Source organism: Eretmochelys imbricata, chromosome 10 (genome assembly GCF_965152235.1).
Source record: "Eretmochelys imbricata isolate rEreImb1 chromosome 10, rEreImb1.hap1, whole genome shotgun sequence".
Lineage (NCBI taxonomy): Eukaryota > Metazoa > Chordata > Testudines > Cheloniidae > Eretmochelys > Eretmochelys imbricata.
This window is the reverse complement of record NC_135581.1, coordinates 47,795,088-47,806,676: the sequence shown is the minus strand read 5'-3', so window position 1 is coordinate 47,806,676 and position 11,589 is coordinate 47,795,088. Positions and strand designations below refer to the sequence as shown.

The following is an 11,589-nucleotide window of genomic DNA, read 5'->3' as shown; positions in this document are numbered from 1 at the left end:
CTGTTTCGTTCAATGGAAGGCTAAGGGTGGGCTCCACCACAAAGGGACCCAGGCCCCTCAATCCCCAATTTCGGTCTGTAAGTCCTGGGTTTGGCTCCACTGTGATCCACAAATCACACAGCGGCAAAGAGTCCTGAGGCACCTTATAGACTAACAGAGGTATTGGAGCATAAGTTTTCATGGGTGAATACCCACTTCATCGGATGCTACCCCTCTGATACAAACCATACAGCGAACTCTGTAGGTGCCCAAATTCACTCAGCAGCACCGAAGTTTTTACAGTATAAAGTTCCCTGGTGCCCGTGTCCCAGCCTCTGGGCACGTGCCCAGCTGCCTCCCTCTGGGAGTCCGGGCACCTGTCTCCCACCTAAGCCCAGAGCCATCCATGAGCCAGGGGAAGTTAGGCATTTAGTTGCCTACCTCATATGCGGAGCTCAATTCGCTAGCTGTGCTGCTTGCCCATGTTGACCCCATTCACAATTGTACTGCAGCAGGACGTGGTGTCCTCCTCAGATGTTTTAGCCCAGCGGTTAGAGCATTCACCTGGAATATGGGAGACCCAGGTTTCATTCCCCCTGTCTGCTGAGGGGAGAGAAAGGACGTGAACAGGGGTCTCCCATCTCTCAGAAGAATGCTTGAACCACTGAGCTAGGGGACATTCTGATGTTGGGCTTCCTCCTACTTTCCCATTCAAGCTGTTCTGTTGTGGATAAATGATGAAAGAGGGACCAGTCTCCAGTGCTTCCACCTCCCACCGGGCTACAGCCGCATTCCTGGTCACATGCTCTCTCAGTATGGCCCACCAAGTGTTCCACTGTGGATAAGTGTGAAAGTAAAATCTGTTCAAGGGGAAATTTGTGTCCTCGCTAATATCCGCATAACTCGTCAGATGAGTTCCAAAACTGGTGTTCTCCTTCCAGGGTTGGGGTGGAGTTTGCTGGGTTGAATTGTTTTCCCCAACGTGTACCCACATCTGCCCCTATATTTCCCCTCCCCCAGAATGGTTTGTTTCTCAAAGCGAAGAGAGGGCCTGTCCTGGAGGGAGGATCCATGTGAAACTGAGATTCCTGGGATAGGGACTGTGACACTTCTCAGGGCAGCCAGGGCTGTGCAGCAACCTAGTTGCCACCAGCCTCCTGTATGAAGGAGCCTTGCCTGTGCCAGCTGGGTGTTAGCTCCCCAATGCAACCAGCCCATCAGCGCCTCAAGCATTCTTCTCTGGGAGAGCCCAGACCTGTGTTTTGCCTGGCAGGTTGACAATCAATGCGCCCCAGGCTTCAAGTCCCTTCAAAGTGGGCCCCTCAGTCGTTCAACCCCAATCACTGGATACCCAGAGAAATCCCAGATGCTCTGTTTCCAAAGGAACAGCGCATCCTCATTCACCAGTTTGGCATTAGCTCAGTGCTCTTGTATCACACACAGCACTTCAGCTCAATTCTAAAGTAAAAGGAGATTTATCCTCCAATCTGGAAAGCGTCTCACACAAGTTCCCTCCAGCATTTGCAGCCAAGCCTGGCTGAAACCCCTTATTCATGATGCCAACTCGCTGTTAGTTTAATTCCTAGGCACCTGATGTTGGGATGTCTTTTTGTCCCTCAAATATTCCAGCAGGCACCTTTGATGTTTATCAGTAGATAGGGTTCCCCCTCCAATGTTGACTTCTTCCTGTTAGTTTCTGTCGGAAGTCTCTGCCAGCTCCTCATTGGCATTTGTCTTAGACTTTGCATGACATACAACACACAATGGTCCACCATGAAGAAAAGCATCGCCCACCCCTCCTGTCTGCAGGATTTTGTCTCAAGACCCACTACCTTTGAGAGGCCTGCTTCATCTACCAGGCCTACAGAACCTCATTTTCAGTGCTCCTTGCATACTTCCCATACCTACATCTCACAAGGGTAATGATGACCTGTGTGACCCGAGGCTTCATTCGAGACCTTACATGACATTCTTTTGGTGAACCCAGGGGGTCCCTGTGCCCCGGTGTCTCCCAGTACCCTCTGTCAGTTGACATCATGAGTTTCTTGGGTCACAGGTACCCCTGTGGGAATCTCGTGGCCTGCACCAGGGGCAAGCTCCAAAAGCTAGTCCATATGAAGTTATTCATATTTATCTCTGGTTTGATGGAGCAGCCAATGGGACTGTTGTGAGCCCTGCATGGAATGACAGCGTGCCCAGAGAGAGACAGACACTTGTTCTCAACACCATACCTGTGGGGAGCCCATGGGATGGCATGCAACTGGTCCATTCCACTGACAGCTCTTAATACGTATTTGTTCCTGCAGCACTAATAACTGATTAAGGCTTCATTGCCCTATACTAGGGCAAGGCAGCTCTCATGCTCCGGTTAAGCCTATGCTTAACTAACAAGTTATCCTCCAGTCTCGAAAAGTGTCTCTCACCGAAGTTCTCTCCAGCATTTTCAGCTAAGCCTGGCTGAGACTCCTTTTTCATGACACCAACTCGCTATCAGTTTACTTCCTAGGCACCTGATGTCGGGGTGTCTTTTTGCTCCTCAAATACACCAGAATGCACCTTTGATGTTTACCTCTAGCTAGGGTTCCCCCTCCAATGTTGACTTCATCCTGTTAGTTTCTTTCTGAAGTCTCTGCCAGCTCCTCATTAGCTGGCTGGAGGAGTTTGTCTCAAGATGCACTACCTTTGAGAGGCCTGCTTCATCTACAAGGCCTACAGATCGTAATTTTCAGTGCTCCTTGCATACTTCCCATACTTACATCTCACAAAGGTTATGATGACCTGTGTGACCCGAGGCTTCATTCAAGACCTTACATGACATTCTTTTGGTGAACCCAGGGGGTCCCTGTGCCCCGGTGTCTCCCAGTACCCTCTGTCAGTTGGCATCATGAGATTCTTGGGGCAGAGGTACCCCTGTGGGAATCTAGTGGCCTGCACCAGGGGCAAGCTCCAAAAGCTAGTCCATATGAAGTTATTCAACTTTATCTCTGGTTTGATGGAGCAACGAATGGGACTGCTGCGAGCCCTGCATGGAATGACAGTGTGCCCAGAGGGAGACAGACACTTGTTCTCAACACCATACCTGTGGGGAGCCCATGGGATGGCATGCAACTGGTCCATTCCACTGACAGCTCTTAATACGTATTTGTTCCTGCAGCACTAATAACTGATTAAGGCTTCATTGCCCTATACTAGGGCAAGGCAGTTCTCATGCTCCGGTATCTTAGAGCTAAGCTAACTGAGAAGTTACATCATGTTCGCCCTGGGTAAGCTAGAAATAAAACCCAGGTCTCTCCAGATGACCCCAGTCACAGCCGTGCATGAATGAATGAATGCATGGAGTGAATGTGGTCGGTTACCTTCCCTGTGCTAAGCACGAAACCACAGTCTCCTCCCACGGCTGGGTCGAGAACCCAGGAATCCTGATTCTCTGCCAAGCAGCTGTGAAGCCCACTGACAGAAAGATTAGGTCAAGGGGCAGAGGACTGTGTCCAAACCAGGTGAGTCCCAGGGGTGTAATTTTGGCTCCACATGATGGAAATGCTCTTTTCCCAGTTTAGTGAAGGTTGTAGCAAAATTTCTATTTAAAAATCAGATTTTGCATCCCCTCTTCAAGGCACCCGAGAAAGCCAGAAAACTGGCAGGTCAGGGCCTGACAGCTCTACCAGCTGCAGTACCTCCAGGCATTGAATCCACGCCCCTCACGCAGCACCAACTCCTCTTCGCTTGGGAGCTGGCCACTAATTTTGGCTTAGCAGCACTGAACCTTAGAGTCTCCTCTGTGAAATGAGGACAGGAATGATTCCTGCTCTTTGTCTAGATACAGCCAACAATATTTGGGAGGGAGAGAAACAAGCTGAGTGCAGAGAAAGGAGGGGGATTTGAAGGATGTCAGGGTCTTGGAGCTTCCCAACTAGAGGACCCATATTTTAGAGGAAGGGCTGGAGTTGTGCCAGAGGCAGGGGGAAATGTACCTACGGCTTGAGGGCTAGATCTCAGCTAATCAGAGGGGACAAGAACAGAGGGACTTTGGGAATATGGGCTGAAAAGCATTGAGAGACATGGTCTGATGGTTGAGACACCACCTTGGCATGCAAGAGACCAAGGTTAAATTCCACATTGTGCCAAAGCCTTCCTGGGCAACCTCACTTAATAACCCTGTCTTTTCCCCCTTGTATGAAAGGTGGTCAGCATTCCCCTTCCTCCCAGGGCATTGGGGGAGTCATTGGACACTGTAGATGAGGCGCTCTGACCTTAGACAGTCCCTGTCAGGACCTTACTCGCTCAGAGTCCCTTCCACTTGCAGGTGCACAGCAAGCCTCCAAGGGCCCCTGCTCAGAGAGCTGCATGTGTTGGAGGAAAGAGGCTGCTCCTGCCCCCTGCAGCATCACCCGGGAGAGGGTGAATAACCACTCCGGCAGAGAGCTTGTTCTGGGAACATACACGCTGCTGCTCCCTTTGCTCTCCTCTGGCCTGCTGAGGATGTTTATTTGTGCAACCCTGGCCTTGGATCTGCTCCCCACACAGCTAAAGGGCAGATGTTGAAGAAGTGACATCCTGTCCCAGAGCAGGGTTGGCTGTGTTGTCTACCACTGTAGAGAGCTGGATAGAGCCCTTTACACTTGGGTTTGAGTAGAGGCTGCATGATCGTTGTTGTACAGGCCTCACTACACTGCAGGTAAGGGCACAGAAACTGGAAAGTTTTTTTTAAGACACTTTCTGCCTAGGCCTGGTGGCAAGAGAACAGGGCTAGCCTGCAGAACTAACTAGCCTGAGCCTAAAGAGTTCACCCCAGCCATGATTTCAGTCCATGGTGAGAACAATTTGTCTAAAGTGCCCTGATCCTTCTCTCTAAGGTGAGTAGTTACCCTAGAGCAGCAGTTCTTAAACTGCAGGTTAGGATCCCAAAGTGGGTCACCACCCCATTTTAATGGGTTTGCCAAGGCTGTGTTAGACTGGCTCAAACTAAAGTTGCCGACTGAGCCCCAGTGCCCAGGGCCAAAGCACAAGGGCTTCAGCCCTGTTTGGCAGGTCTCAGTCTTTTGCCCTAGGCAGTGGGGCTCAGGTTACAGCCCCTGCTCCCCAGGGTAAGCCCTGGGGGTTTGACCCCCTGGGCCAGGGCAGTAGTTGGACAACAGGGATTGCAGTGCAATGAAGTTTAAAAACCCTTGCCCTAGAGCATCACCTAAAGCCAGTCATGGAGTCAGTAGGAACTCCCTCATGGCATCTGTTTGACTCAGAGGGCCCAGTGGCTGGGGGATTTGTGTTCTCTCTACTGCAAGAGCCCTGTAATGGTTACAGGTGCCAGATGGACAGTTCAGGTGGAGGGAAATCCCCCTGCCATTTGCCTCTGGGAACCTGAAGGCAGCAATCTCTGCTTTCTTCACCCTCACATGATCTCTCCCCATGCAGCCCCGTGGGTGTGTCCATAATGTGGTTGGTGCATCAACCACACCATTTCCTTCCCACAGAAGGGAAGGCATCTCCCTTGCCCATTAATACATCACACACCAGAATCAAGTCACTGGGGTTTATTTACATTAGACAGAAGGTACCAAGGCATGTGACTGCTCAGGCACTGGAACGGCTGCATCTTCTGTATACAAGTATCCCCAGAGTAATAAAGGCCAGTGCAATGGCAGCTGCCACTGAGATCAGCCCAGCTGTAGAAGAGAATCCTACAAGAGGAAGGACACATGGTTAAAACTGCAGCTAGTTGCTTCTCCAGCAACCTCTCCTCTCCAAAAATCTACTAGGGACTTGCTGGGTATATGAGTGAAGGCCACAGTTAGTAAAATGGGGGATTTTTTATTTGAGCTGCATTGTAGGGCTGTGTTTTTTGAAGTGTTTTATAGCCATACATATTGGAGTTTGTCTACTAGAAGTGGCTGGAGCAGGAGATCAGCACCTCTTTATAAATCCCACTGGATAATAGGTGCAGGTCTCAGGTCACACAACTGATGTCCCAGCAGATAAGCCCAGGCTACAGTGGCCGACAGTCCTATGTGACTGGCTCTGGTTGGACCCTCTCAACAAGGAGCCCTTCTTGAGTCTTTTTGACTCATCATTAACACTCCCTCCTTGGACTAAGGGATTCTTACAACTGACTTTGTAAAACTCATTTCTTCCATCTTTTAGAGCATCTTCTCCCAGCAAACCTAATGTAGATTAGTAGTGACAATAGAGGCACCATGAGACTTGTTCATTAGAACTAGTTACCCTCTGATGCTGCCTTCTCTGCTTCCATTTGAGCAACTGAGAGATCCCTTGATCCTTGATCAGTATCCAAGATGATTATGGGTCCTACCACAACATCAGCCTCAGCTTCCCTCACCAAGGGCTCACCTGTATTGGGAGAGAAGCACTACTAGAAAACCAATCCATCCCATTTTGGGTGGAAGATCCCCCAGGAACAGTCTGTTGGAGTAAGCCAGACATCTTCCCAGGTGAAGTGGGCACAGAACCTACCATGCCTGGAGGCCACATCTCTCTGGAAGTGCCTCCCTGACCATCTGTCCAGAGGGCTGCCTCTCCCAGACTGTCCTCCAAGGAATGCGCAGTTCCCAGTCTCACAGCACCTGCAGATGTCTCGGGTGCCTTCCACTGGAGACCAGCTGGAACAGAACAGGAACAGTCATCTACAGTGAAGAGTTCTGTTCTAGGCTGCCTGTCACTCCCCTGATGGGGTTCTAGGCTACTCACATGTTGCCTGCTTTGTTGAAGGAACAAGCCTTGTTCAAGGGATCTGGGGCTTGCTCAGCTGCAGTGACTTTCAGATGACAGGTGATGTAGATCTGGAAGGGAAGTGGGAAGAGGGGTTAGGACCATCCCAGGGGACCCTAACAGCTGCTTAGCTTGGGGAAATCGACTTGGAGCAGAAATGGGGGCTCTCACCAAGTTCCTGGCATCTCCTGCAAACCTGAACACATCCACCATGAACTGCAGTGTGTCCTGCCTGGGCCTGGGGGATATGAAGGCCGAGGTGGTGTCATCTGATCTCCCATCCACCAGGCACCTACACACAAGAACTCTGGTTAGTAAGATCCCCACAGACTTGAGGTAGATTCTAGACTAGAAAGGGCTCCCAGCTCTTACCCATTGAAGTCAATGACAGAATAGCGAGGAGAGGAGTCCCTGTCTGGGCTCAGGGTGGCCACACAGCTATCCACAAAGAGCCTCAAAGCCACATGGTTCCCAGTGCTGACATCAGCTTGGATATGCATGACCTCCCCCAGCTGGAATCCATTGGAGGGTCTCTCAGCACTCCAGTCATCTGCAAGGCAAGTTCACAGTGAGCAGGACAGACAGGCAGGCAGGGCTCCCCTGGAGGGACCTTCCACCTACCATTCATCAGGTGCAGGGAGAAATCCAGCCTCTCCTCAGCAGACAGGGTGGAGCTGAAGGGAACCCATGTTGGCTTGATGGCTTTACTGCTCACATTGTCCTTCCTGGGAGGAGGAGCAAACCTCAGTCACTGAGCCAGATCCCAGAAGGGGAGAGAGGGGATCTGAGCATGTCAGACTCTCACCTGGGGTAGTGACACTCAATGGGAATCACAGCTGGATTGGTTCTCAGGATCACTGGGTTGCTGGCAGGGGTGGGGTTATAGTTCAGGCTTGTGCTGTAAACCAGGGAGTCTGGGGTCATCTGGAAGGAGGGGACATTGGACAGATTAAGGGCAAGGAGTTCAGCTGAGAGCTGAGAATTTAAGACAGTTCTCCAGGAAGTGGGCATGTCTTCCAACAAGTAGTTCCTGTGCTCATTCTGCTGGAGCAGCCATCGAAATCCTGGAGCTATGGTCATGCCCCCTTCGCATGACTATTCACGAGTTTCCTCTGTGCCTATTCTGAGGCATGTGCCATACAGTAACTGCTCCCCCCTCCCCCCCATGTAAAACACACTCACTCCACTTCTCAAGTTACTGCGCTACCAGAGTACAGAAACACATTCAGCTGCCTCCTTCCCATCTACAGGGTTTGGAGAGCTCACAGAATTCAGTGAGCCAAAGTGGGCTTTACTGGCAGTCAAAGTCCCTGGCTCGGACTGAGCACAAGGGTCCACTGGTGAAATCTGACAGAGCCACCATGGCTCACTCCCCATGCATGCTCTTAAACCTCCTTTTGGAGCATAAAGACATGAAATAGTTCTCAACTGTAAGGAGACTGAAGACTAAGGGGAAAAAAAAAAAGACACCCTCCCCTCCAAGAAATAGCTAGCGGCTCAGTAACTGAGCCAAGACCCTGTGCTGCACTGTTACCCTTTTTAATCCCACAAATAGGAAGCTCCTGGTTTCTATGAAGCTGCCTTACCTGCAAGGTGCTGCCACATTCATGGAGCCCAGCTGCAAAGGTCACAGTGTTCTCTGCAGCATTAAGGGATGTGTACCTGCAGGTGGCCTGGCCAAGGCTCAGGTCAGCAGCTTTGATCAGTCTCCCCATCCCAAACAGATCCCTGTGTACAGTGATCACCATCTGAGCCTCCTCACACTGCACTGTGACAGGCTGCAGCAGGGACACAGCCCTGAGCTGGGAAGCATCAACCCGAGCCCAGGGGGAGGGCTGGGCAAGAGAAGGCACATGGGCTTGTCCTTGAGGGGGCTCAGCTCTGGGGGTGGGTCTCCAGATGGCTGAGTCAATCCTAGAGAAATCCCAGGGATTGTAACAGGTCACCCCACTGACCACCCAACACAGAAGAGTAAAGCCCAGGCTACTTCTGTGCCCCATCCTGCCTACCAGTAGCAAACCCAGTATGGGGAGAATCTGCTGCTGTGGGCCTTTTATACCCTGCACCTAAAGCCAGTTCACAGCTGCTCCAGGTAATGAACACCCTCCCCTAGACTGCAAGCAGCTGGGGTCCAATCACATCCACTACCCATCCCTGGAGCAGGGAAATGGGAGGACCAATGGGAATCAGCTCCACCTGTTGGTCAGTTCATCAGTTGTATTCTGGGAGATTCCTGTGAGGTTTCATTCAATTAAATCTGACACATTTTGTCGTGGATGTGAAACATCAGTTGTGCAGAGTCTGCAATGCTGATACTCAATTCCAAAGAGAAAAGGAGTACTTGTGGCACCTTAGAGACTAACCAATTTATTTGAGCATGAGCTTTCGTGAGCTACAGCTCACTTCATCAGATGCATACCGTGGAAACTGCAGCAGACTTTATATATACACAGAGAATATGAAACAATACCTCCTCCCACCCCACTGTCCTGCTGGTAATAGCTTATCTAAAGTAATCATCAGGTTAGGCCATTTCCAGCACAAATCCAGGTTTTCTCACCCTCCACCCCCCCCACACAAATTCACTCTCCTGCTGGTGATAGCCCATCCAAAGTGACAACTTTTTACACAATGTGCATGATAATCAAATTAGGCCATTTCCTGCACAAATCTAGGTTCTCTCACTCCCTCACCCCCCTCCAAAAACCCAGCCCCATACACACACAAACTCACTCTCCTGCTGGTAATAGCTCATCCAAACTGACCACTCTCCAAGTTTAAATCCAAGTTAAACCAGAACATCTGGGGGAGGGGGAGGGGGTTAGGAAAAAACAAGAGGAAATAGGCTACCTTGCATAATGACTTAGCCACTCCCAGTCTCTATTTAAGCCTAAATTAATAGTATCCAATTTGCAAATGAATTCCAATTCGGCAGTTTCTCGCTGGAGTCTGGATTTGAAGTTTTTTTGTTTTAAGATAGCGACCTTCATGTCTGTGATTGCGTGACCAGAGAGATTGAAGTGTTCTCCGACTGGTTTATGAATGTTATAATTCTTGACATCTGATTTGTGTCCATTTATTCTTTTAGGTAGAGACTGTCCAGTTTGACCAATGTACATGGCAGAGGGGCATTGCTGGCACACGATGGCATAAATCACATTGGTGGATGTGCAGGTGAACGAGCCTCTGATAGTGTGGCTGATGTTATTAGGCCCTGTGATGGTGTCCCCTGAATAGATATGTGGGCACAATTGGCAACAGGCTTTGTTGCAAGGATAAGTTCCTGGGTTAGTGGTTCTGTTGTGTGGTATGTGGTTGTTGGTGAGTATTTGCTTCAGGTTGCGGGGCTGTCTGTAGGCAAGGACTGGCCTGTCTCCCAAGATTTGTGAGAGTGTTGGGTCATCCTTTAGGATAGGTTGTAGATCCTTAATAATGCGTTGGAGGGGTTTTAGTTGGGGGCTGAAGGTGACGGCTAGTGGCGTTCTGTTATTTTCTTTGTTAGGCCTGTCCTGTAGTAGGTAACTTCTGGGAACTCTTCTGGCTCTATCAATCTGTTTCTTTACTTCCGCAGGTGGGTACTGTAGTTGTAAGAAAGCTTGACAGAGATCTTGTAGGTGTTTGTCTCTGTCTGAGGGGTTGGAGCAAATGCGGTTGTATCGCAGAGCATGGCTGTAGACGATGGATCGTGTGGTGTGGTCAGGGTGAAAGCTGGAGGCATGCAGGTGGGAATAGCGGTCAGTAGGTTTCCGGTATAGGGTGGTGTTTATGTGACCATTGTTTATTAGCACTGTAGTGTCCAGGAAGTGGATCTCTTGTGTGGACTGGACCAGGCTGAGGTTGGTGGTGGGATGGAAATTGTTGAAATCATGGTGGAATTCCTCAAGGGCTTCTTTTCCATGGGTCCAGATGATGAAGATGTCATCAATATAGCGCAAGTAGAGTAGGGGCTTTAGGGGACGAGAGCTGAGGAAGCGTTGTTCTAAATCAGCCATAAAAATGTTGGCATACTGTGGGGCCATGCGGGTACCCATAGCAGTGCCGCTGATCTGAAGGTATACATTGTCCCCAAATGTGAAATAGTTATGGGTAAGGACAAAGTCACAAAGTTCAGCCACCAGGTTAGCCGTGACATTATCGGGGATAGTGTTCCTGACGGCTTGTAGTCCATCTTTGTGTGGAATGTTGGTGTAGAGGGCTTCTACATCCATAGAGGCCAGGATGGTGTTATCAGGAAGATCACCGATGGATTGAAGTTTCCTCAGGAAGTCAGTGGTGTCTCGAAGGTAGCTGGGAGTGCTGGTAGCGTAGGGCCTGAGGAGGGAGTCTACATAGCCAGACAATCCTGCTGTCAGGGTGCCAATGCCTGAAATGATGGGGTGCCCAGGAGTTCCAGGTTTATGGATCTTGGGTAGTAGATAGAATATCCCAGGTCGGGGTTCCAGGGGTGTGTCTGTGCGGATTTGATCTTGTGCTTTTTCAGGAAGTTTCTTGAGCAAATGCTGTAGTTGCTTTTGGTAACTCTCAGTGGGATCATAGGGTAATGGCTTGTAGAAACTCGTGTTGGAGAGCTGCCGAGCATTCCAAAGGGGATTTTTATTATGGAGCAGTGATCGCTGCATCATGGTTACGTTTGAAACCCACTCTCTGTTTAAATTCCTGGTCTCTGAATTTTGTCTCTTATCTGAACTTGGCGTCGATAGTCAGATCAGCTCCCAAACTGGCATTCTAGTTCAGCGGCTGAGGTGCATTTTGGGATGCCAACTTGAGTTCATTTGACCAAAGGGTTTGCCAGCCACAGCTCTCCCAAGTGGCCTGCTTTTAAATTTTGAGTATGCTGTTTGAACAATCTGATCATGATATTTTTGCACAGCTAAGAAATGATCAGGGAGG

At 49.9% G+C, this 11,589-nt stretch overlaps 1 protein-coding gene across 1 annotated transcript; it reads right to left on the bottom strand.

Moving 5' to 3' along the window:
• Window positions 1–5,547: 5,547 nt before the first annotated feature.
• LOC144271251 (zona pellucida sperm-binding protein 3-like) lies at window positions 5,548–8,699 on the bottom strand. The gene is made up of 9 exons (XM_077828467.1): window positions 8,286–8,699; window positions 7,505–7,623; window positions 7,321–7,424; window positions 7,072–7,249; window positions 6,871–6,991; window positions 6,679–6,770; window positions 6,445–6,590; window positions 6,196–6,321; window positions 5,548–5,654 (listed from the first exon to the last, which is right to left on the bottom strand). Exons 1-9 carry the CDS (start codon window positions 8,697–8,699, stop codon window positions 5,548–5,550), a joined length of 1,407 nt encoding a protein of 468 aa, XP_077684593.1.
• Window positions 8,700–11,589: the final 2,890 nt, after the last annotated feature.

Excerpts from the sequence above, each read along its gene's own strand:
- LOC144271251 (XM_077828467.1), bottom strand. The coding sequence starts at position 8,699 with ATGGGGCACAGAAGTAGCCTGGGCTTTACTCTTCTGTGTTGGGTGGTC. Across the intron at positions 6,771-6,870 it reads CAGGAGATGCCAGGAACTTG|ATCTACATCACCTGTCATCT; the intron begins GTGAGAGCCCCC and ends CTTCCCTTCCAG. Across the intron at positions 6,322-6,444 it reads AGATGTGGCCTCCAGGCATG|GTGAGCCCTTGGTGAGGGAA; the intron begins GTAGGTTCTGTG and ends CTCCCAATACAG.